Source organism: Glycine soja, chromosome 16 (assembly GCF_004193775.1).
Source record: "Glycine soja cultivar W05 chromosome 16, ASM419377v2, whole genome shotgun sequence".
NCBI lineage: Eukaryota > Viridiplantae > Streptophyta > Magnoliopsida > Fabales > Fabaceae > Glycine > Glycine soja.
Genome location: NC_041017.1, coordinates 12,013,623 through 12,037,025, shown reverse-complemented (window position 1 = coordinate 12,037,025; position 23,403 = coordinate 12,013,623). Strand labels below are relative to the sequence as shown.

The window sequence follows — 23,403 nt, the reverse complement described above, 5'->3', positions numbered from 1 at the left end:
TTCTCGGAGAGGTAATATTAGTTTCATCAAAAGTAACATGTATTGATTCCTCAATTGTCATGGTTCTTTTGTTGTATATCCTAAAGGCTTTGCTATGTAGGGAATACCCAAGGAAGATACCCTCATCCTCCTTAGCATCAAATTTTCCTAGGCTTTCTTTACCATTGTTTTGGACAAAACATTTACATCCAAAAACATGTAAATGAGCAATTTTTGGTTTCCTATTGTTAAAAAGTTCATATGGGGTTTTCTTAAGAATGGGTCTTATTAAGGCTCTATTCATAATATAACATGCGGTGTTGACTGCTTCTGCCCAAAAATATTTTGGAAGTGGTGTGTCATTTAAAAGGGTTCTAGCAATTTCTTCTAAAGATCTATTTTTCCTTTCTACTACACCGTTTTGTTCAGGTTTCCTAGGTGCAGAGAAGTTGTGTTCTATGCCATGTTCATCACAAAACATTTCAAAATCATTGTTTTCAAATTCACCTCCGTGATCACTTCTAATGGAGATAATTTTAAGATTTTTCTTGTTTTGGATGACTTTGGCAAGTCTTCTAAATGCATGAAATGCATCATTTATATGAGTAAGAAATAAAGTCCAAGTATACCTAGAATAATCATCAACAATTACTAAGGCATAGTAACTACCACAAAAACTCATGACCCTAGAGGGTCCAAACAAAACCATATGCAATAATTGTAATGGTTGAGTAGTAGATACAATCTTTTTAGATTTAAAAGATACTTTTGTTTGTTTACCTTTTTGGCATGCATCACATAACTTATCTTTTTCGAATTTTAATTTTGGTAAACCAACAACTAGGTCTTTTGAAATTAATCTATTTAGATGATCCATGTTAATATGAGCAATTCTCTTATGCCATAACCATGAATGACTATCTTTACTTAGAAAGCATGTATCATTTTCAGGTTTTTGTTTTAAATCAATCATGTAAACATTATTTTCTCTGAAACCTATATGCTCAATATCCTTGTCATGCTCATGCTTGATAATACATTTTTCAGAATCAAAAGATACTTTATATCCTTTATCACATAATTGACTAACACTCAATAGACTATGCTTTAGACCTTCTACAAGTAACACATTTTCAATGGGAGTAGAGGAACTCGTACCTATTTTGCTGACTCCAATGATTTTTCCTTTGTTGTTGTCACCATATGTAACATGTCCACTTTTCTTTGGAGAAATGGTTGTAAACTTGGATACATCTCCTGTCATATGCTTGGAACATCCACTGTCGATGTACCACTTCTTCCTTACAGATTCTTCCTTGTTATTCTTGTGAGATTTTGTCATGAGACATAAGTTGGCTTGGTCTTCATCATAATCTTGAAATGATTTCAGATTTGACCTGTTCCTAAAAATACTTTTGAAAAACAAAGAATTTAAAGAGGCCTCAAAATAATTATTAAAGGGGGTTGAATTAATTATTAACGTGTGTTAACTAATTAAAAATCTATCTTTCTTAATGCTACTAGATTCAATTAGGCTTTACTACTAAGTTACGTAATTTAAACAAAAGTAAGAGTAAAAGAAAAGTACATAGCAGAAATTAAAGAGTGTAGGAAAGAAGAAGACAAACACAAGAATTTACACTGGTTCGGCAACAACCCGTGCCTACATCAAGTCCCCAAGCAACCTGCGGTTCTTGAGATTTCTTTCAACCTTGTAAAATCCTTTACAAGCCAAAGATCCACAAGGAATGTTCCCTCCCTTGTTCTCTTTGAAAACCCAAGTGGATGTACCCTCCACTTGAACTCATCCACAAGAGATGTACCGTCTCTTGTTCTCAGTATAAAAATCCCCAAGTAGATGTACCCTCTACTTGTACCACAAAGGATGTACCCTCCAATGTGTTGGGACAAAGAATTCTCAGGCGGTTAGTCCATTGAATCTTTGTAAAGGGGAAACAAAAGATATATCAGGCGGTTAGTCCCTTGAGACCTTTTGTTTAAGGGAAAGGGGAGAATCAAAAGAATTCTCAGGCGGGATCCTTTGAATTCTCTTGGAAAGGGAGAAGGGAGACAAAAAAGAATTCAGGCGGTTAGTCCTTCGTTCTTTTGGCAAAGGGAGAAGAGAATGAAAAAGATGAATAACATAAGTTTTTGAACAAAGAACTTTTCTTGGAAGAGAAATTTTTGAACAAAAACTTTTAGAAAGATGAAGAGAAAAGAATAAGAAAATTCTGCAGAAAGAGTTGAAAGATGTTGAAAGAGATGTGGAGAGAAGATTGAAAGATAGTTTGAAAGATAGATGATGATGATTTTTTTTTGTTTCATGCCAAGGTCACATATTTATAATTTCTTGATGACTAGAGTCAAAACTTGTAACTCTTGGCAATTTCTTTAAAACTAATTACTTAAAAAGTTATGACTTTTGAAAGAATCTTTAGAAACAAGTCACTTGAAGAATTATGACTTTTGGAAATGAATTTTTCGAAATCAGTCACTAGTAATCGATTACCGTTAAGGTGTAATCGATTACACATCAACAGATGTGACTCTTCATTTTTTAATTTTGAAAATCTTAACGTTTTAAAACACTGGTAATCGATTACTACCTTCTGGTAATCAATTACCAGAGAGTAAAACTCTTTGGTAATGATTTTGTGAAAACTTCTTGTGCTACTCAATGTATTGAAAAACTTTTTAATACTTATCTTGATTGAGCCTTCTCTTGATTCTTGAATCTTGAGTCTTGAATCTTGATATTGATTGTTCTTGAATCTTGAATCTTTGCTTGAACCTTTGCTTAACTCTTGATTCTTTGACATCATCAAAATAACTTTGGAAGACATTGCTTCCACACCTAGAGGTGGAGGAGACATCCCCACTTCTTTGTAAGCAAGCAATTTCTCTTAATTCCTCTTCTTCAATGGAAAAGGAGCTTCGTTGCTATGGAAGGCTAAAGCCTCAGTTGGGGATTCTTACTGAGTAATTGATGTAAACTCTTTCCCTATCTAATTAAGGTTGTTTTATGTGTTCATTGTTTATATTAGTACTTTATTATTGCATGATTGTGGCTTGATCACCCATATGTGTGTACTGTTAGGGGCTTTAGCATTGAAAGATGTATTGTCTACTTAGAACTTGATAGATCAGGATTAGGTTACCGTATGTCTAGACACGGAGTGCGGTAATTTAGTTTTTATTATGTTGTGATCATAAAGCTGTTCAATTAAGCTAAGTTCAACAAGAGACATCTGCGAACGAAGTTTAAGTAGAATTATGCTAAACTCATGAGACATCGATGTTTAGTACTTGAGCCTTCAGCATAGAACACAGATACATCTTTAATTAGAGAAACATCCTTAATTGCATCAATTTGCTCAGTAAGAGGACCCAATGCCTTTAGATATCTGTTTTCACACTTACTCACTCACGTTTATTGCTTTGTAATTAGAATAGAACATACTTTTACTTTCCTTCAAAATCATGATTTCTATTTGCAAATGTCTGCTTATTGAACAAGCCTTTAGCAAATGAACAAGTTCCTTGAGTTCGATACTCGGTTCATACCATTTTAATTATTTACTTGACGACCCGGTGAACTTCCCAGTTGATTTCGCATCCACACAAAAGTGTAGTGTCCTGGAGAGCGAAACAAGTATTTTGGCGCCATTGCCGAGGAACTTTTGTTGGATCGAGTGGCCTCAGAATAATTAAGAAGGGGGGGGGGTTGAATTAATTATTCCTAAAACTTTACCAATTAAAAATTACTCTTTTAAGGCTTTTACGTTTTTTGTTAAGAGAATATGGAGTAGAAGAGAAACTTAACAGAAAGTAAAAGCGAAAATTAAATGCACAACGGAAAGTAAAAGAGTAGGGAAGAAGGAAACAAACACACAAGAGTTTTTATACTGGTTCGGCAACAACCCGTGCCTACCTCCAGTCCCCAAGCGACCTGTGGTCCTTGAGATTTCTTTCAACCTTGTAAAAATCCTTTTACAAGCAAAGATCCACAAGGGATGTACCCTCCCTTGTTCTCTTTGAAACCCTAGTGGATGTACCCTCCACTAGAACTGATCCACAAGAGATGTACCCTCTCTTGTTCTCAGTCAAACCCAAGTAGATGTACCCTCTACTTGTACCATAAAGGATGTACCCTCCAATGTGTTAAGACAAAGATCTCAGGCTGTTAAACATTTGATACTTTGTGAATGGGGATACAAAATAATTCTCAGGCGGTTAAACCTTTGAACGCTTTTGTATTAGGGAATGGGAAGAATCAAAAGAATTCTCAGACTGTGTCGTTTTGAATTCTTTGACAATGGAGAAGGGAGACACAAAAGAATTCAGGCGGTTAGTCCCTTGTTCTTTTGGAAAAGAGAGAATAGAGACACAAAAAGATTTCAGGCGGTTAGTCCTTGGCGAATTCTTTTTGGCAAAGGGAGAAGAGAATGAAAAGATGAATAGCACAAGTTTTCAAGGTTTAGAAAACCAGAAAACTTCAGAAAGCTTTTGGTACAAAAGAAGAAGAAGAAGAACTTCAAAGAGATTTCAAGGCTTGTAAAGGATTGATTGGAAAAGCAAAAGTATTCAAGATTGTTGTTAGAAAGATTGATTATAAAATGCAAAACAAAGCCTTGCTTTTATAGACTCTTCATGTCTGGTCAAGAAGACCATTCAGAAGAGTTATAACTTTTAGAAAAACTTAAAAACCATTTGAAAATGTCAAAACCTTTTTGAAGAGTTACATCTTTAGATTTTTCAGAAACAAACACTGGTAATCGATTACCAAATATGTGTAATCGATTACACAAAGCTTTTGAGTGAAACAATGTGACTCTTCACTTTTAAATTTGAATTTCAACGTTCAAGGACACTGGTAATCGATTACCAAAACATTGTAATCGATTACAGCCTTTTGAAAATATTTGGAACGTTGTAAATTCAGTTTGAAAACATTTTTAAACTCATTTTGCTACTGGTAATTGATTACAACAATATGGTAATCGATTACCAGAGAGTAAAAACTCTTTGGTAAAGGTTTTGTCAAAAACTCATGTGCTATTCAAAGTTTTGAAAAAACTTTTTAATACTTATCTTGATTGAGTCTTTTCTTCATTCTTGAATCTTGAGTCTTGAATCTTGATCTTGATTCTTGAGATCTTGAATCTTGAATCTTGATTCTTTATTGCAGACTTTCTTCTTGAGTCTTGAATTCTTCTTGATTCTTGAACTCTTGACTTGTTCTTGATTCACTTGAGTTGTTCTTTGATCTTTTGAGCTTTTTGTTCATTACCTTTGTCATCATCTTTTGTTGTCATCATTGTTATCATCAAAACACCTTTGAATCATTGTTGATTCATCATGAAGCTTTGCTTCCACAACTTTTTCCATTTGGAAAATTTAGTTCAGTTTGAAGTCATTAATTCATTATTCTTTGATTTATTAATTTTTGTTTTTGTTAGTATTTGTTTAGTTTAGAATTTATTTTCTTCTTGAATTGGTTGACTATTGTTTCTGTTGGTGTTTGCATGTGTAGATCTTCTGTAGGTGAATTGGTTCCATTCGATTTAGAAATTTAAGCAACCTTCAGAAAAAACAATGCAGAGAGAAAAAGAAAGCTTTTGCACGATAGAACAATAGCATCAATCCTTAAAAAGGCTCACTTATTCGAGTCATCATCTTCTAATTCACCTACTTCCAGGGAATCTCAAACAACAGAATTTGAAGTCGAAGTCATGGCTGAAGAGAAACCTCGACGAGTGACCCTGGAAGATTACTTAAGTACATTTGTGCCGCAATTCTTTACTAGCATTGCGCGACCAGAGGTTCAAGCACAAAATATAGCCTGTCCACATTCATTAATTTAGTTGATTCAAAACAATTTGTTTCATGGTCAGCCAAATGAAGACCCGTATGCACATCTAGCCACTTATATTGAGATTTGCAACACTGTCAGACTGGCTGGTGTGCCTGAGGATGCTGTTAGATTGAGCTTGTTTTCATTTTCTTTGTCTGGAGAGGCAAAAAGATGGCTCCATTCATTTAAAGATAATAGTCTTAAGTCTTGGGATGAAGTGGTTGAAAAATTCTTGAAGAAATACTTCCCAGAGTCCAAGACTGCTGAAGGAAAAGCTGCCATCTCATCCTTTCATCAATTTCTAGACGAGTCCTTGAGTGAGGCTTTGGAAAGATTTTGTGGGTTACTAAGAAAGACGCCTACTCATGGATTTTCAAAACCAATCCAGCTCCATATTTTCATTGACGGGTTAAGGCCACAATCCTAGCAACTTTTAGATGCTTCTACAGGGGGAAAAATAAAATTGAAGACCCCTGAAGAAGCCATGGAATTGATTGAGAATATGACTGCTAGTGACCATGCAATCTTGCGAGATAGAGCACACATCCCAACCAAAAGAAGCCTGTTGGAGCTTTCATCACAGGACGCTTTGTTGGTCCAAAACAAGTTGCTATCCAAGCAACTTGAAGCTTTAACTGAAACACTAAGTAAGTTGCCAACTCAATTACATGCTAGACAACCTTCACCCTCTTCTGTTTTGTAGGTTGCAGGTTGTGTTATATGTGGTGGAGCACATGATTCTGGCTGCTGCATTCCCAGAGAAGATACAGCACATGAAGTGAACTACATGGGGAACCAACCCAGGCCAAACTTTAATGCAGGTGGATATTCTGGATTTCAACATGGCCAACAATATAATTAGCAATAGGGACAGTGGAGAACTCACCCTGGTAATCAATTCAGTAAAGACCTGGGTGGGCCATCTAATAGGCCACAACAACAAGGGCCTAGTCTCTATGATAGAATGAAGAAGCTGGAAGAGACTTTTGCTCAGTTCATGCAAGTATCCATGTCTAATCAAAAGAGCACAGAGTTAGCCATTAAGAATCTAGAAGTCCAGGTGGGACAATTGATAAAACAATTGGCAGACCGACCGTCAAGCAGCTTTGGAGCCAACACAGAGAAGAATCCGAAGGAGGAGTGCAAGGATGTTATGACTATAAGAAAAATGATGAGCATGAATGAAGGTGAGAAAAGGATAGGTGAAGAAAAACAATAGGTAGTGACTGAACTAGAAATTGACCTAGTGGTGCAACCTTAGAGTGAGAATGAGGAAGAAATGAAAGCAGAAGATGATTAGCAGAAAGAGATACCAATTATAGTGAGTGAAAAAGAAATAAGTGAGAAGGAAAAGAAAGAAAAAGAAAAGAAAGAGAGAAAGAAAAAGTAAATGAAAAAAATGAAAAAGAAAAAGTGAATGAAAGAAATGAAGAGAAAATGTTGGATCAAGTGGCCTCGGAATAATTAAGAAGGGGGGGGGGGTTGAATTAATTATTAATGTACCTTGACTAATTACAACTTATCCTTCTTAATGTTACTAGATTTAGTTAGGCTTTTACTACCAAGTTAAGAGAGTAAAGAACAATAATTGAAACTTAACCAAAAGTAAAAGCGATAATTAAAAGTGCATAGCATAAATTAAAGAGTGTAGGGAAGAAGAAGACAAACACAAGAATTTTATACTGGTTTGGCAACAACCCGTGCCTACATCTAGTCCCCAAGCAACCTGCAGTCCTTGAGATTTCTTTCAACCTTGTAAAAACCTTTACTAGCAAAGATCCACAAGGGATGTACCCTCCCTTGTTCTCTTTGAACAACCAAGTGGATGTACCCTCCACTTGAACTGATCCACAAGAGATGTACCCTCTCTTGTTCTCAGTTACAACAACCCAAGTAGATGTACCCTCTACTTGTACCACAAAGGATGTACCCTCCAATGTGTTAAGACAAAGGATTCTCAAGCGGTTAGTCCTTTGAATCTTTGTAAGGGGAAACAAAAGATATCTCAAGCAGTTAGTCCTTTGAAATCTTTTGTTTAAGGGAATGGGAAGAAGAAAAAGAATTCTCAGACTGTGTCCTTTTGAATTCTCTTGAAAAGGGAGAAGGGAGACTCAAAAGAATTTAGGCGGTTAGTCCTTTGTTCTTTTGGAAAAGGGAGAAGAGAGACACAAAAAGAATTCAGGCGATTAGTCCTTGTTGAATTCTTTTTGGCATAAAGAGAAGAGAATGAAAGATATAGCACACTTTTGTTTTTTGTAGAAGAACAAGGTTTACAAAACAAAAAACTTAGAAAGCTTTTAGTCAAAGGAAGAAGAAGAAAGATGAGAAGCAAAGGTTTCAAGATTTCTCAAAAGTTGTTCATGAAGTTCTAAAAGTTCTCAAAAGTTATTGAAATTCAAGTCAAGGTCTTGCTTTTATAGACTCTTCATGTCTGGTCAAGAAAATCATTGGAAGAGTTATAACCTTGAGAAAATCTTGAGAAAACCATTGGAAGAGTTACATCTCTTGACTTTTTATTCAAAATTTGTCACCATAACCATGTAATCGATTACACAAAGCATTTTATGAAAAGATGTGACTCTTCACAATTGAATTTGAATTTCAATGTTCAGATACACTGGTAATCGATTACGAATATATTGTAATCGATTACACCACTTAAAAATCATTTGGAACATTGCAAATTCAGTTAAAAGCTTTTGAAATCAAACTTTATCAATGGTAATCAATTACAGAAAACTGGTAATTGATTACCAGAGAGTAAATACTCTGGTAACTTAGAAAAATTTGAGAAAACTTTTCTTGTAAAACAAAACTGTGCTATGTTTGGTTTTCGAAAAATATTTTTCAATACTTCCCTTGTGAAGTCTTGACTTGTTGCTTCTTGGTTTCTTCTCTTGAATCTTTAATTCATCTTCTCTTGAATCTTGATTCTTCTTGATGTCTTTTCTTTAATCTTGATCTTGAACTTGTTGACTCAATCTTGACATCATTCTTTTGGGTTTTTTGTCATCATCAAAACTACTTGAATCATACTTGAAATTAAGTTATTTAATTATGTGAGTTCTTGATTTAATCCCTATTTTCTCTCCCCCTTTGGCATCAACAAAAAGCCAAAGTATGTAAGACATACATAATTTAAAAACATACACAAAGCATTCTTTGTAAAACAATCATAAAAAAAAATTCTAAACCAATCATGAAACAAAAACATGAATAAACCAAATTAAAATGCAAACCACATAGTCATATATCACAACCCATAAATATGATGTTCAGTCATACTAAGAAAATATTAAAAGAAATACTAAGTGTTCAAATGTCATAATAATATAGCCAAATACATGGCTAGAAATCAAAGTACTAATAATATTAAAAATAATAAAATCTAAGATGATGGTGGCGGTGGTGGTGGTAGATCAAAGCATGTGCGGATATAAGTGACATCACCTTCAACCTTGGTGATCCTTGAGTCCATCTCGTCGAATCGCATGTCCACTTGTAAAACAAAATTGTGCTATGTTTGGTTTTCGAAAAATCTTTTTCAATACTTCCCTTGTGAAGTCTTAACTTGTTGCTTCTTGGTTTCTTCTCTTGAATCTTGAATTCATCTTCTCTTGAATCTTGATTCTTCTTGATGTCTTTTCTTTAATCTTGATCTTGAACTTGTTGACTTAATCTTGACATCATTCTTTTGGGCTTTTTGTCATCATCAAAAGTACTTGAATCATACTTGATTCATCATCATGAAGCTTGCTTCTACAGAAGAAAAAGACCAAGAGTGAGCTGGCTAGAGAAAAGAGAAAGGAGGCAAGTCCAAGCAAAAGGGAGGAGGTGCCATATCCATTGGTACCAACAAAGAAAGACAAGGAACGACATCTGGCTCGTTTCCTTGATATCTTCAAGAAATTGGAGATTACTATGCCCTTTGGAGAAGCTCTTCAACAAATGTCGTTGTACTCTAAGTTTTTAAAAGATATGCTCACACGGAAGAATAAGTACATTCACAATGAAAACATCATTGTGCAAGGAAACTGCAATGTTGTAATTCAAAGGATTCTTCCACCTATGCACAAAGATCCTAGGAGTGTGACTATTCCATGTTCAATTGGGCAAGGCTCTTATTGATTTGGGAGCCAGTATTAATTTGATGTTGTTTTCCAAGTGCCGGAGGCTTGGAGAGTTGGAGATAATGTTGACTTGGATGACTTTACAGTTAACAGATCGCTCCATCACCAGACCTTGTAGAGTGATAGAAGATGTTTTGGTTTAGGTCAAACACCTTATCTTTCCTGCTAATTTTGTGGTAATGGACATAGATGAAGATACATATATTCCATTAATTTTGGGACGTCCATTTATGGCTACTGCAAGCTGTGTAGTAGACATGGGAAAGAAGAAGCTAGAAATGGGTATTGAAGGCCAAAAGATTAGCTTTGAGCTATTTGATGAATAAAGGACATTGCTGGACCAGAATGTTTGTCTAGAGGTGAAGGAGAGCGAAGAGAAGGTTCTAAAGGAGAGAACCAAGATTGATCCGAGCTGACAAAGACTTTTGCGTCAAGCTAATGACGTTAAAAGAGCGCTTACTGGGAGGCAACCCAACCCTTTTTAATTCTGTTTTCCTTGCATTTAGTTAAGTTTGATTGCTTGTGATTGTTTGAATTCAACATGTTTAGTATTGGAAAAAGGGTTAAAAAGCTTTTGTGAAGTTGTGGACATAAAAATAACTTGAAAAAAATTTTGTTGTCCACTCACTAAGCGCACTCCTCATGCTAAGCGCCATCTTCTTCACGCGCTAAGCAAGTTGTTGTTCACGCTAAGCGCATTGACCACTGATCATTGGTTGTATGGTCTCGCTAAGCGTGTGACCTGTGCATTAAGCCCAATGAACTCTTTATCCTTCTAATTTTTGGAATTGGGCTAAGCGAGTTATCTCACTAAGCGCGCAAGTCTGGTCTTGTTAAGCGTTATTCTTCTCTGTTTGATTAATTTCGAGAATTGGGCTAAGTGAGTGCTCTTGCTAAGCCCAATCCCTTTTCTATTTGGAATAGCGCTAAGTGAGACAGACGCACTAAGCGTGGGCCACTACTGCATTCAAGGAGCATTTTATTCGCTAAGCGCGACTTTGGCCCACTAAGCGAGAGTTGTAGGACCAATCAGAGCAGCAAAACTCACCTAGCACGTACCTTCGCCCTAAGCCGAAAAGCTTCTCTAGAATTTCATAATTTTGTATTGGGCTTAGCGAGCAGATCCGCTGAGCGCATGAGCTTTGAAACTCAAACATCAGGTTGATTTGCTTAGCGAGTCCATGCGCTAAGCGAGTCATTCGAAATTGCCAGCAAATAAGGAAACTGCCTTAGGCAATTACCATTTGACTTCCTCTGAGCATTTTCTCCCATTCATTACATTCATCCTCTGCACAGTACTTCAACCTCCCTGCATTGTCTGCATTTATGCTCCCTCTTTGCACTCATATTCAATAGCACAAGTAAGCTTCTTAAATTTGTTTATTTTATTTCCAAATTTCAATCTTTAGGCTAGTTAACTTAGTAGTGTTAGGTTGAATTTCTATTAATACTTAGTTCTGTTAGGTTAGTTGTTTGTTAGACTTGAATGAAGGTTTTATTGTGGATATAATGTGCTTGGTTTGATTAGGGTTAGATGGCCTAATAGGGGCCTAAGTGGAGGGGTGAGAAGCCCCTATTTTTTTTCTGGAAATCGCGATGAGCGTGCTAAGCGCCTTGTTGTGCTAAGTGAGTTCATCGTTTCTGTTGAACATCTGGATTTCCTGATGAACTCATTAGGCGCGGCCCTGTGCCGCTAAGCGCGTTCATCCTCTCTGATTGAAATTTCAATTGCTTGTGCACTCGCTAAGCGCGTCTATGCGCTAAGCTAGTAATGTGTTCTCAAACACTTAGAAATTTTTGTGTTTTGTTGTGCGCTAAGTGTGCCCTGTCTCGCTAAGCGAAATTATCTCTCTATTTTTCTATTTGTTGGAATTGGGCTTAGCGAGCCTGCTTGCTAAGCCAATGCTATTCAGTAGAGTAGTCGCGCTAAGCGCAAATCCTTATCTATTTTGAAAATTTGTGGAATTGGGCTTAGCAAGCCTACTCGCTAAGCCAATTCTGCAGAAAAAATTGGATTTGTGCTCATTCGCTAAGCGCGTGGCTATCGCACTTAATGCATGAGTAGATTTTCCTAATGCGCGCTAAGTGCCTAGTCTGATTTTCAATTTTATTTTCTACTTTTTAATTTGAATAAATTCCTGTCTAATCTTTTGTTTGATTCTTTTGTATTGCAGATGACTTCCCGTACGAGAAAAGCCACAACTTAAGTGTCTCAGGCCGGTTATGATAGATCAAGATTTGTATCACAGGAGGCCTAGGACCATTACTCATATAATGTGCTTGCCAGGAACATTCTGCCAAAAAGAAATGTCAAGCTGTATATCAATGAGTTTGATGATTTCAGAAGAGAATTGATTAGAAGAAAGTGGCATAAACAGCTGATCAACTTGACTGAGGGAAGCATTTATGTGGCAATTGTGAAGGAATTCTATGCAAATCTATATGTCCCTGAGGGCAAGTCTCCCAAGCAAGTTAGGGTTCGAGGGCACCTGATAAAATTTGATGTTGATTCCCTCAACAACTTTTTGGAGACTCCAGTGGTCATGGAGCAAGGGGAGAGCTTGCCCTCTTACTCCAGGTTTGCTAGACTGAGGCCTGATCCTCAGGAGCTTGCACCCTGGCTATGTATCCCTGGGAGGGGATTTGTACTTATTGCCGAAGGTCTGCCGTGGAATCTCTTGAGGAAAGATCATACCACTCTGGCCCAAACTTGGAGTGTTCTATCTTATTCTAACTTGGCCCCAACATCCCATACTTCTAATCTTAATCTGGATAGGGCCAGGTTAGTCTACGGGCTTGTAATGAAGATGAATATGAACTTAGGTTCACTTATTTCTGGTCAGATTTCACTCATTGCTCAGTCCAACTCCTTGCAGCTTGGATTTCCAGCCCTGATTACTGCCTTGTGCAAGCCCCGAGGAGTCACCTCAGATTCCCTTACCTTTGATTCACTCAGCCCAGCCATTAATTTGGCTTATATTAAGAAGAATTGCTGGAACCTGGATGAACCTTCAGTCAGTTTTCCAGGGACCCAAAAATCTAGGGCTAGAAGATCTGAGGCCCCATCTTCTTCAGCTACCCCTGCTCCCCCTACATAAGCTCCATCTACTTCTATTCTTCCTTCACCACCAGCAACTCTAGTTCTTCCAGGTACCTCGGCTCAGAGCCTTTCCTATCTATGATGTAGAGCCTGCACCATGGCTAGCTCCTATTCATGCAGAGTTTGCAGGATGTGGTCCAGTAGCGGCCAGTTATGAGCGTGGAGGAGTTTCTGCAGAAGGTGGCCTGACCAGGAGTCTAGCCTTCTCCTTTGGGAGGGGATGAGACCTTTGCAGCCCAGGAGCCTCAGCCGGACCAGGAGGATGACATTCTAGAGGCCTCAGAGCCCACTGCACCTGAGCCTTTCATTTTTGAGACTGATCCAGTAGCAGCTACCCCACAGGTGACACCAGTACCAGACCTACCTCTTTCTCAAGATTCATCAGTAGTCACTACTGCACTGGACCTAAATGAGCATGCCATGGACTCTGCACAGGATCATTGACAGGATCAAGATATTTATTTCCCTGCTTTTTGAACAGTTTTAATATTATCTCGTCTTTAGTACATTTTATAATTTAGATTTATGTTTAGGTTTCAACTTTTAAATTTCAGTTTATAGTTTTTTATTTTGGTTGATAGCTTGATTGAACAGTGCATTTATATTATCCAGTGGTTGATACTTGATTATGGAATTCAGTGTTTGTGATTGGTTTGAATTGATCAATTGTATGATGTGAGTGAATTGAAATGTGCAGATCATATGCCTTGAAGGAGCATGCAATCATTAGAAGAGAAAGAACATGGAATTAGGATCATGACTGGAAATGTTAGTTGGTTTGCCAGGTTGATTGTGAAGGAACGCATTAGCCGCAACCCGGTGAGAGTGTGATCTTTAATTATGAGAGAACGACTAATGTTAAATAATGGTTTTTGCATGAATCTCTGAGTATGGAATGAATGCGTTGAATTGAAGATGATGAAGGCCATGTTTTGATTGAAGATAGCCACTTAGCTAAAAAGCTTACCTTGCGCATGATTGATTTATCCCTTACACCCATTTTGAGCTGAAAGTATGATTGTTTGATTGAACCTTAAGTCTGTATAGTTTATATCCTTCTACCTTGTCTTAGGTTGTAGGAAAGCATCATTCATAAAAGGAATTTTGGTTCAAAGCAAATTTTCCCAAATTTGGGGGAATTATGGGGTGAAAGCTTGTAATGGTAAGAAAAGAGCAACACACAGTCATCTAATAAGCAACAAGTATTTAAAAAAAAAACTATAAGTATAAAATAAAAGTGTGTGTGTTGCTATTTAAGAAAAAGAAAAGCTAAGTGCGGAAAGGCAAGTAATAGAGTTGGAATAAAATGAAAAAGGTTGATCTATGGAATAAAATGAAAAAGGTTGATCTATAAGCTAAGCTTTTGCATCCTAGAAAAACCATGAATTGATTGCAGCCCAGCCTCGTTACAAGCCTTGAAAAAGTCCTTCAGATTCAGTTTGTGTGTTCTTGACTGTATGATATGAGATGAAGTGCAAAGATTGAGACTTATGTTGGTTGTTGAACAAGCAATTTCTCTTAATTCCTCTTCTTCATTGTAAAAGGATCTTCCTTGCTATGGAAGGCTAAACCCTCAGTTGGGGATTCTTGCTAAGTAATTGATGTAAATTCTTTCCCTATCTAATTAAGGTTGTTTTATTTGTTCATTGTTTATATCAGTACTTTATTATTTCATGCTTATGGATTGATCACCCATATGTGTACTGTTAGGGCCTTTAGCATTGAAAGATGTATTGTCTCCTTAGAACTTGATAGAGCAGGATTAGGTTACCATATGTCTGGACACAAAGTGCGGTAATTTAGTTTTTATTATGCTGTGATCATAAAGTTGTTCAACAAAGCTAAGTTCAAAAAGAGACATCTGTCAACGAAGTTTAATTAGAATTAGGCTAAACTCACAAGACATTAGTGTTTAGTACTTAAGCCTTCAGCATAGAACACAGAAACATCTTTAATTAGAGAAACATCCTTAATTGCATCAATTTGCTCAGTAAGAGGACCCAATGCCTTTAGATATCTGCTTTCACACTTACTCTCTCACGTCTATTGCTTTGTAATTAGAATAGAAAATACTTTTACTTTCATTCATAATCATGATTTCTATTTGCAAATGTCTGCTTATTGAACAAACCTTTACCAAATGAACAAGTTCTCTGAGTTCGATACTCGATTCACACCATTTTAATTATTTACTTGACGACCCGGTGCACTTGTCAGTAGATTTCGCATCCACACAAACAAGTAGTATCCCAGAGAGCGAAACACCCATCACCAAAGCCATGACTAGGAGATTCCAAGAAGATTGGGCCAGAGATGCAGGAGAAGGCCCTTGGGCTCTCATGAGCCTTATGGTAGATTTTGGGCCCATGGGTTAAGTGTGAGCCTACTTATCTTTTTACATATTAGATTAAGGTTTAATTATTTTTGGGCCTTATATTTAGGGCTCCATAGTGTAGGGAGGGTACCCTAGTAAAACAGGATTTTTCATCCCTTGTATTTTAAGACAACTAGACTAGTTTTTGTATCAGGGGTAGTTTTGTAATTTCACATGCATTAAGTGCACTATTTGATGTGTGTGTGTTGGGATAGAAATTTAATTGAATTGGGAGAAGCCCAATCAAATTAAATTTTGGACCATCCTAAGGGGGAGGTGAGCATTTGCTTGCTTCACCCCATTGTCATATCATATAGTCACACTTTGTGCATGTCCTTCATGCTTTGCATGCCTCATGACACCTAAGCACACTTAGTGGAGAATCTTGGACTTGATCTTGGATTAGTGAGCTGAACCATAGCTAATATTCACTAACCATTATTAGTGAAATTTTGGCTCCAAATTTGGCTCCACAAATTCAAATTCAAATTCAAGTGAAATTTGAATTGAAATTGAAATTTCTCTCAAATTTTATGTGACACTTAGGCTATAAATAGAGGCCTTCTATGTGCATTTTTTCAACTTTGTTCATTTGAGAAATTATATTTCAAAGTTCGGACCTTATTTGAGGCATAAAATTCATGCCCCCCTCTCTCCCTCTCCCTCCACTCATCTTCCCCTACCTTCAAGCTCTTATCCATGACCTCCTATGGTGGTGAGCTTGTTCTTGACTCATCTTCTCCTTGAAGTGGCGTCTCCAATTACCTTTCCTCCTTCTCCATTCCGCTGCCATTGGTCTTCAAGAAGAAAAGGACTCCATTGATGAAGAAGATCCAAGGCCTACAAGCTCTACATGGAGCTACATCACTACCCCTAATACAAAAACTAGTCTAGGTGCCCTAAAATACAAGGGCTGAAAAATCCTACATTACTAGGATATCCTAAACTTGTGGGGTACCGTCCCTACACTATAGAGCCCTAAATACAAGGTCCAAAAAATAATGAAATCCTAATCTAATATGTACAAAGATAAGTGGATTCACACTTAGCCCATGGGACCAAAATCTATCTTAAGGCTCATGAGAACTTTAAGACCTTCTCCTCCATCCCTGGCCCAATCTTCTTGGAGTCTCCTGGTCATGACTCTGGTGATGGATCTCCTTCTTGGAAGGATTGCATCAAAGTATGTAATCAAATATCCAAATAATTCAATATTCTCAAATCCTTTTTTATTAAAGGACATCCTGGTAAGGCTCCTTATATTAAAGAAGTGATTTGGATATTTCTTGCTAGAGGTTGGTTGCACTTGGAGCTCCAAGCTTGGGGGCTTGTGGAGGTCCTTTCACATATTGCCTAGGTGACTTTAAGGGTGGTTTTTCTCTGTAGGTAGGGGTCTCGTATGCTTTTCATGCAGAATTAATAGTGTTATGACTTTCCATTTGGCTTGAAACAGATTCGGCCCTTAATGTTTATGCATTTGGTTTCCCCTCTATTTGTTATTTGTTGCATACGTTTTTCTTTTTTTCAATAAATTTGTCATTAAATCCCTAGTTTGTAATAATGCAGAGTGACATGCTTAAATAATACTTTCTCGTGTTATCTATCTTAGATACTTAGTTAGCACTTAAAAGTACATATATGGCATAGTGACAATTTTTACTCTATCCTATCATTATGATAATGTATCATTGAGGTATGTATGTATTTAAAAGTAGAAAAAAATAAGATATAAAATAACATTATGCACCATGCAAATACATTATCAATTTTTTAATATTCCAATACTACTAATTGTTACAATTGAACTACATAAACGACTGGTAAAATAAGACATCACAACCCAAAGTACAGTCAAATTATTGAGGGATGCAATATATGAGAATAAAAATATTACAATTAACTTTCACAAACTTTATTCAAAGTCGTTCATAAAGCCCCAATGGAAGACGTGGTTGGAGCATAACTTGAAGTCCGTGTTCCTTAGGCAAGGCTACTCCTAACCCTTCAGTCATATCAACCTCAGCTCCATCCTTTGTGCAAATATCAAACCCTTGAAGCAATCGAGCCAGAGTCAAGTGCAAGACTTGCAACCCAAATGTCATTCTAGGACATGACCTTCTTCCAATGCTAAATGGGATCAACTCGAAGTTTTGACTCATAAAGTTAATGTCATGATGAGTGGTGAGGAACCTCTCGGGTTCAAACTTATTAGGGTTGGGCCAAACTTTTGGATCCCTTTGCAAGTTCCATAGGTTAATAAGCAAACGTGTTCCCTTTGGGACATGGTACCCGGCCACACAACAATCCTCCATAACTTCCCTTATCCCAGTTAAAGGTGCTGGAGGGTACAAACGAAGGGTCTCTTTGATAATGGCTTGTAGATAAGTGAGGTTTTTTATGTCAGATTCTTGGACCCATCTTTCTTTTCCTAAATGGGTGTCCAGTTCTTTTTGGGCTGCTTTTAGGACCTTTGGATGGTTTAGGAGCAAGGAGAGTGCCCATGTTAGTGTTATGGCTGTGCTTCCTGAGGCAGTAAGGATAAGAAGCTGCATAAAAAAATGATGAGTTAAAGATCACCTTTTATTGTGCTGAAAACATCATAGAATTTCAGGTTGAGGATGGACCCAAAACATTAGAGTACTTATTTAATTTAATTAGAAAGAAGTAGATGTTAAATTAGTTGAATCAAAATATGTAAATTAAGGGGTTTAAGATATATGCAACTTATTGAGTTCCTTTTTGTGGGAAATATATGGAATAAGATTAACTATAATTAAAAGATGGAAATTGTACACATTAAAAATATGGATCTTATTAATTAATGTCTTAAGTATATTGGTTAAAAATTAAAAAAAAAGTATTTATTATATGAATCATAATAGAATGTAAAAAATCATGAATAATATAATTTTATTTATTTCAATAAAATATATATATTTTTAATTTTTTAACTTGTGTCATAACATTTGTCTAAAAATATAAAGTAATTTATGTATGGTCCTATTTTTGGCATTGGCCGTGCTATATTAATAGAAAGGATCAAAGGAATATGTTAAAAGTTAAATTTTAGGAAAAATTAAATCTATAGAGCATAATAAATAACCAAAGTTGACGTTTCAGCAGCCTCTTGTAAAAATTTTGGAATTCAAACTAACGGAAGCACTTCCAACCCATCCAACATATATACAAGGAAAGGAGGAACCAACATAATGTAATATGATTATAGATAATATTTTTTTAAGTATGTAGGTATAGATTCAATTCTTGTTATATGTATGGAAAAATATTTATTGAAAGAAATTAATTTCTTAAATATATTTTAATACCTCAAAGAATGAGTGATTGAATGTAAAAAAAAAAAAACCTTGATTCACACCAAACATACAAGGGAGGATTTAGAGGACTAATTGCATGTGGGGTTCAATCCCACGTGGGTTAGATTAATCTATGAATCTCATTGAATTAGTAAGTAAGATAAATAAAAATAATCGTGGTCAACGTAAACCTGCACACTTTACATTCAGGGAGGCGTGGGTGGAGCTCCCCTCCCTCAACTCAAGACTTCAAACACATATTTGGTATGTTCTATAAATGATTCTTTAGAGGATAAAATACATTTTTAGTAATAATTTTACAAACTTTCTAAACATGAGCTAAAATTCAATTAGCATATCTTGATAGAATAAACTAAATTTACACATTTATTCAATTATATATAGATTGTTATATGTAATTAATAATTGACTGTTTTAAAAGACATGTCTTAAATAATTTCTACATATTGTAATATTTTTACACTAAAATCAAAATAAATAAATTTCTTAATGTGTCTTTTGGCAAATAAAATTTCGAATCTACTTTAATGATTATCATTAGATAATGAATAGTGATTATGTATGACTTATTTTGTAGTGTATTTTGGTGGACGATCGAGAGAAATATGAAGAAAAAAAGAATGAGAAAGGAATTGATAAATTGGATAAGTAATTAGATAGTAAAACAAGAAAATGAAATAAAATAGAAGGTATGAGAATAATTATTGCTAGATAATTACTACTAATGAGCATGCCAAGAAAACGTACCACTGATGTTGCTTTGATAACCATCTCCCGCTTATAACCACAAATCTCTTCTTCCTCTTGGAAAGCAGATATCATCACATCCATGAAGTCGCTTTCACATTTACCGTCCTTCTCCTCACCTCTCTTTCTTAGATGTTCTTCCAGCCACTTCTCAAGAATAAGGTCTATTTCCTTATTAGTCCTCTTCATGAAACTCACATACCCTTGGAAATCAATCCAACTAAGGGATGGAATAGCGTCTGCTGCCACAAAAACACCACATAGATATGTGGCATCTCTGATAGCGTTTCTTAGCCTCCATGCCTCATTGTCTTCTTGATTAACTGTGTCCCCTCCAAATCTCTTCCCAGCTATCATCCTCACAATTATATTGAAGGACATGTGCTCCAATAAATTGCTTATAGGCACGTGAGTTGTTGAGCCATTCACGTTCTTTGGATATGATATTGATGAGTACAGGTCTTTGACAAGAGACAATGTTTCAGTGTCTCTCACATGCTTTAGCTTTTCAAGCTTATAGCTTGAGAGGATCTCAAGGGTGGCCATTTTTCTAATTTCGCGCCAATACTTCCCATAAGGGGAAAAACCAAAAACTGCATTGTTGTAACCTAAGATTTTCCCTGCTGATGTGATAGGCCTTGAGGCAAAAACTTTGTCATTAGTTGTGAGGCACTCCTTGGCAATTTCCCTGCTATTCACGACTAAGGTGGGGTGGCAACCCAATTTGAGAATGAAAATTGGACCATATTTCTCAGCAATGGCCGAAAAGGTCCTGAAATACGGTTTTCTAGCATTGAGAAGATGGACATGACCTATGAAAGGTAAAGCACCACGAGGTTCGGGTACTTGGTTACCCTTTCTTTGTTTAGATCCATTAGGAGATTTAATGGACCTAAACACAATGTATGCAATTAACAATGCTAAGATTCCTGCAATAGTTTGGACATATGAAGCAGGATCCATGAGGAGGGTTGAGTAGCCACAATATCTGCACATCTATATCTAGGATCCGAATTCTCTTGCATTTATTGAACGGCATGATCAGAGGGTCCCATGAACGAGACAACAAAATAATTAGTTTGACAAATATCAAACGTGTTGCGTGTGACGTAGGCCCTTCATAGCAGAATATATGTCACTTATTGACAAGGTGGCCCAATAACAATTGAGGAAAGGTGAGTTCAAAAAATTATAAGAGAATTTAATGACGTCATTTTATATCAATTATAAGAGAATCAATATAAAAAATTGTACAGTAACATTTCTGAAAATAATTGAATGGAATTTTGTAATGTTGTGTTTTTTAATTGTTTAACAAGTGATTTAATTATAAGAAGAACTAAATTTAATTAAAGTGTTTATAATTAATTAATTAATTAATTATTATGGGGGTGATGGTGAGTGGTGTTGGCATGTATGATTATGTTTACATATATGAAAATTATGACATCATAAAATCTATTATGAATAAATATGTATTTTTTTCTTTTTTAAAATGATTTTTTATTTTTTAATTTTATAAATGTGCTCATTAATCCAATTGTGAAAACATCTTACTTTAACAAAACGTGAGTAAATTTTTCTTTTCTTTTTATTCCTTTATAGATACAAGTCATGATGAAAATATAAATCACTTTATAAAAACATATGCATTCCAATTATAAACCATATGTTTTTTTTTTAATAAAGAGAAAGAGAAATGTTTTAAACTTAAACTGTTGTTATGTGTATGTGTGTGTAAAGGGTGATTCATTATAATAAATAACGAGTGTGAAACTAAATATATATCAAAGTGTGGATATGTCCCAAATTACACACTAAGTGCCAACAAAATATATGAAACCTAGGTCTGACGCGAATGATTATCATAAGAGATTCCCAACATATCATAAGATTCCTTTTCTTGAAAATCCACACTTTTCCAAACCCAAAAAATAGAAGGAATTCTGGGATTTCTTCTTGCAACAAATATTTTTATGCAGACCTCTTCAGGTTGATCTATACCATATTCTAGTCTTGTAAGGTGATATACACTAGCTAATAGTCCTCCTAGTGCTACATCATAGGCACATTGAGAACGTAGATATTTGTAAACATATACATATAAAATGAAAACAATACATATGCAAAAGAAAAGGAAACACTCAGTCCCAAAGCAATCATCACTAACCCAAACCAAGGGAAAAAATTATATGCAAGAAATGTGAAACGACAAAAGGTCGGTAGTTTAGAAGGTCTCTGATTGAGTATTTGTAGTTTAATATTTTTCTATTCTTCTTAGCTCAATTGACATCTCTTTAACCCTTATTTTCTCATCTTAACTTAGTTTTGGTATTAGGCAAATGATTGAGCTTAATTGAGAATTGTAGCTAATTTTCCAATTTTGTGCTTACTTGATCTACCTACTTTGTGTAGGGCCTATAGGACACTACAGAACTCCAAATGGAGCATGCACTACTAGAAAATACACTTTCAACATCAGTTATTTAGAACATTCTACATCGGTTCTAAAACCGATGTTGAAAGTGACGATGTTGAATGTATGAATGTTAACATTGGTTCCCGATGTTAACATACATATGACAACATTGGTTCTCCAAATACCCGATGTTAAACACAATGAACAACAACAAAAAAAGTGTAGGCATGATGAACGTTGACATCGGTTTTCCAGTAAAATCGATGTTAATATGTTAGTTTAACATCGGTTTTCTAGAATAACCGATGTTAATGTATGCCCTTAACATCCGTGTTTCTAGAAAACCGATGTCAACGTTGATGATGCTTACACTTATTTGGTGTAGTTCTTTGTGTATAACATCGGTTAATTATAAATAACCGATGTTACTATTCAAATATTCACATCGGTTATTTATAATTAACCGATGTTAATGTACAATAGTTGACATCGGTTATCCACAGATAATCGATGTTAAAATACAAACGCTGACATCGGTTATACACAAAAAACCGATGTTAATATACAAACGTTAACATCGGTTTTCTATTATAACCGATGTTGGTTATGATATTAACATCGGTTTTTGTTAATAACCGATGTTGTTTTCAAATATTTTTTTATATATACTTTCTATTTTTACAGTAAACCCAAAATTGTACCTGTCAAATGCAATTTCAGGAGGCCCAATTCACAGCAAATAAACATTTTATTCTACTTTCAAGCAGTTTTAATGATAATAAACATCAAATAATTGATTTATATATTATAAAGAACAATCAACAAATGAATTCAATGTTCGTGTTACATAGAAAATGTCAAAAATGTTAAAAAATGTCCCTAAATCCTAGGCCTGATCTCTAACTCAGAGATAAAACTGTGCCCACTGAATCCGCAATGCTTTTAATCTCTCGGGCTCCAATGGTCTAGGGTCGTTAAAATACTGCATGATTAAATAAATCATATTAAGTTAATAATGTAACACAAACTATAAATAAATCGATTTTCTTTGAAATAAACTTACTGCTTCCCAATTATTTCTAAAACTTCCTAAAATGATGGTGGACATCCAGTGCATGACATAGTAGCCGCACTCAGTAGTTCCTTTTTGTCTATTACACTAAATACATAATGAAATTTGGATATTAATTAAACAACTAGTGTATAGACACATAAAGAAATATATATAAGTGGAAGTTTTATGTAAATGACGTACCTTGACGACAATCCACCAAGCAGGAGCCTTTGATTTAGGCTGTGGAGCATCATCAAGACCCTTGATAGCACTGTTCCATATGAGTAACAATTAAAAACTGGTGTTGTACGTTGAGGTATTACAATGCAAATGTATTGAAAAGAACACTAACCTATTAATAATCCCCTTAAGGTAGTTGTCTGGCCTGTTATGCAATGAACAAAACCAGAC

The 23,403-nt window shown here is 35.6% G+C and overlaps 1 protein-coding gene across 1 annotated transcript; it reads right to left on the bottom strand.

The window, feature by feature from the left end:
- Positions 1–17,192: 17,192 nt before the first annotated feature.
- On the bottom strand, positions 17,193–20,502 carry LOC114390167 (cytochrome P450 CYP82D47-like). Its single transcript, XM_028350867.1, has 2 exons — positions 19,520–20,502; positions 17,193–17,983 (listed from the first exon to the last, which is right to left on the bottom strand). Exons 1-2 carry the CDS (start codon positions 20,480–20,482, stop codon positions 17,354–17,356), a joined length of 1,593 nt encoding a protein of 530 aa, XP_028206668.1. The 5' UTR covers positions 20,483–20,502; the 3' UTR covers positions 17,193–17,353.
- Positions 20,503–23,403: the final 2,901 nt, after the last annotated feature.

Bases quoted from the DNA above. Each gene is read 5' to 3' on its own strand.
- LOC114390167 (XM_028350867.1), bottom strand. From the start codon at position 20,482: ATGGATCCTGCTTCATATGTCCAAACTATTGCAGGAATCTTAGCATTG. The intron at 17,984-19,519 runs GTACGTTTTCTT...TTTTTTATGCAG, and splicing joins TTATCAAAGCAACATCAGTG to CTTCTTATCCTTACTGCCTC.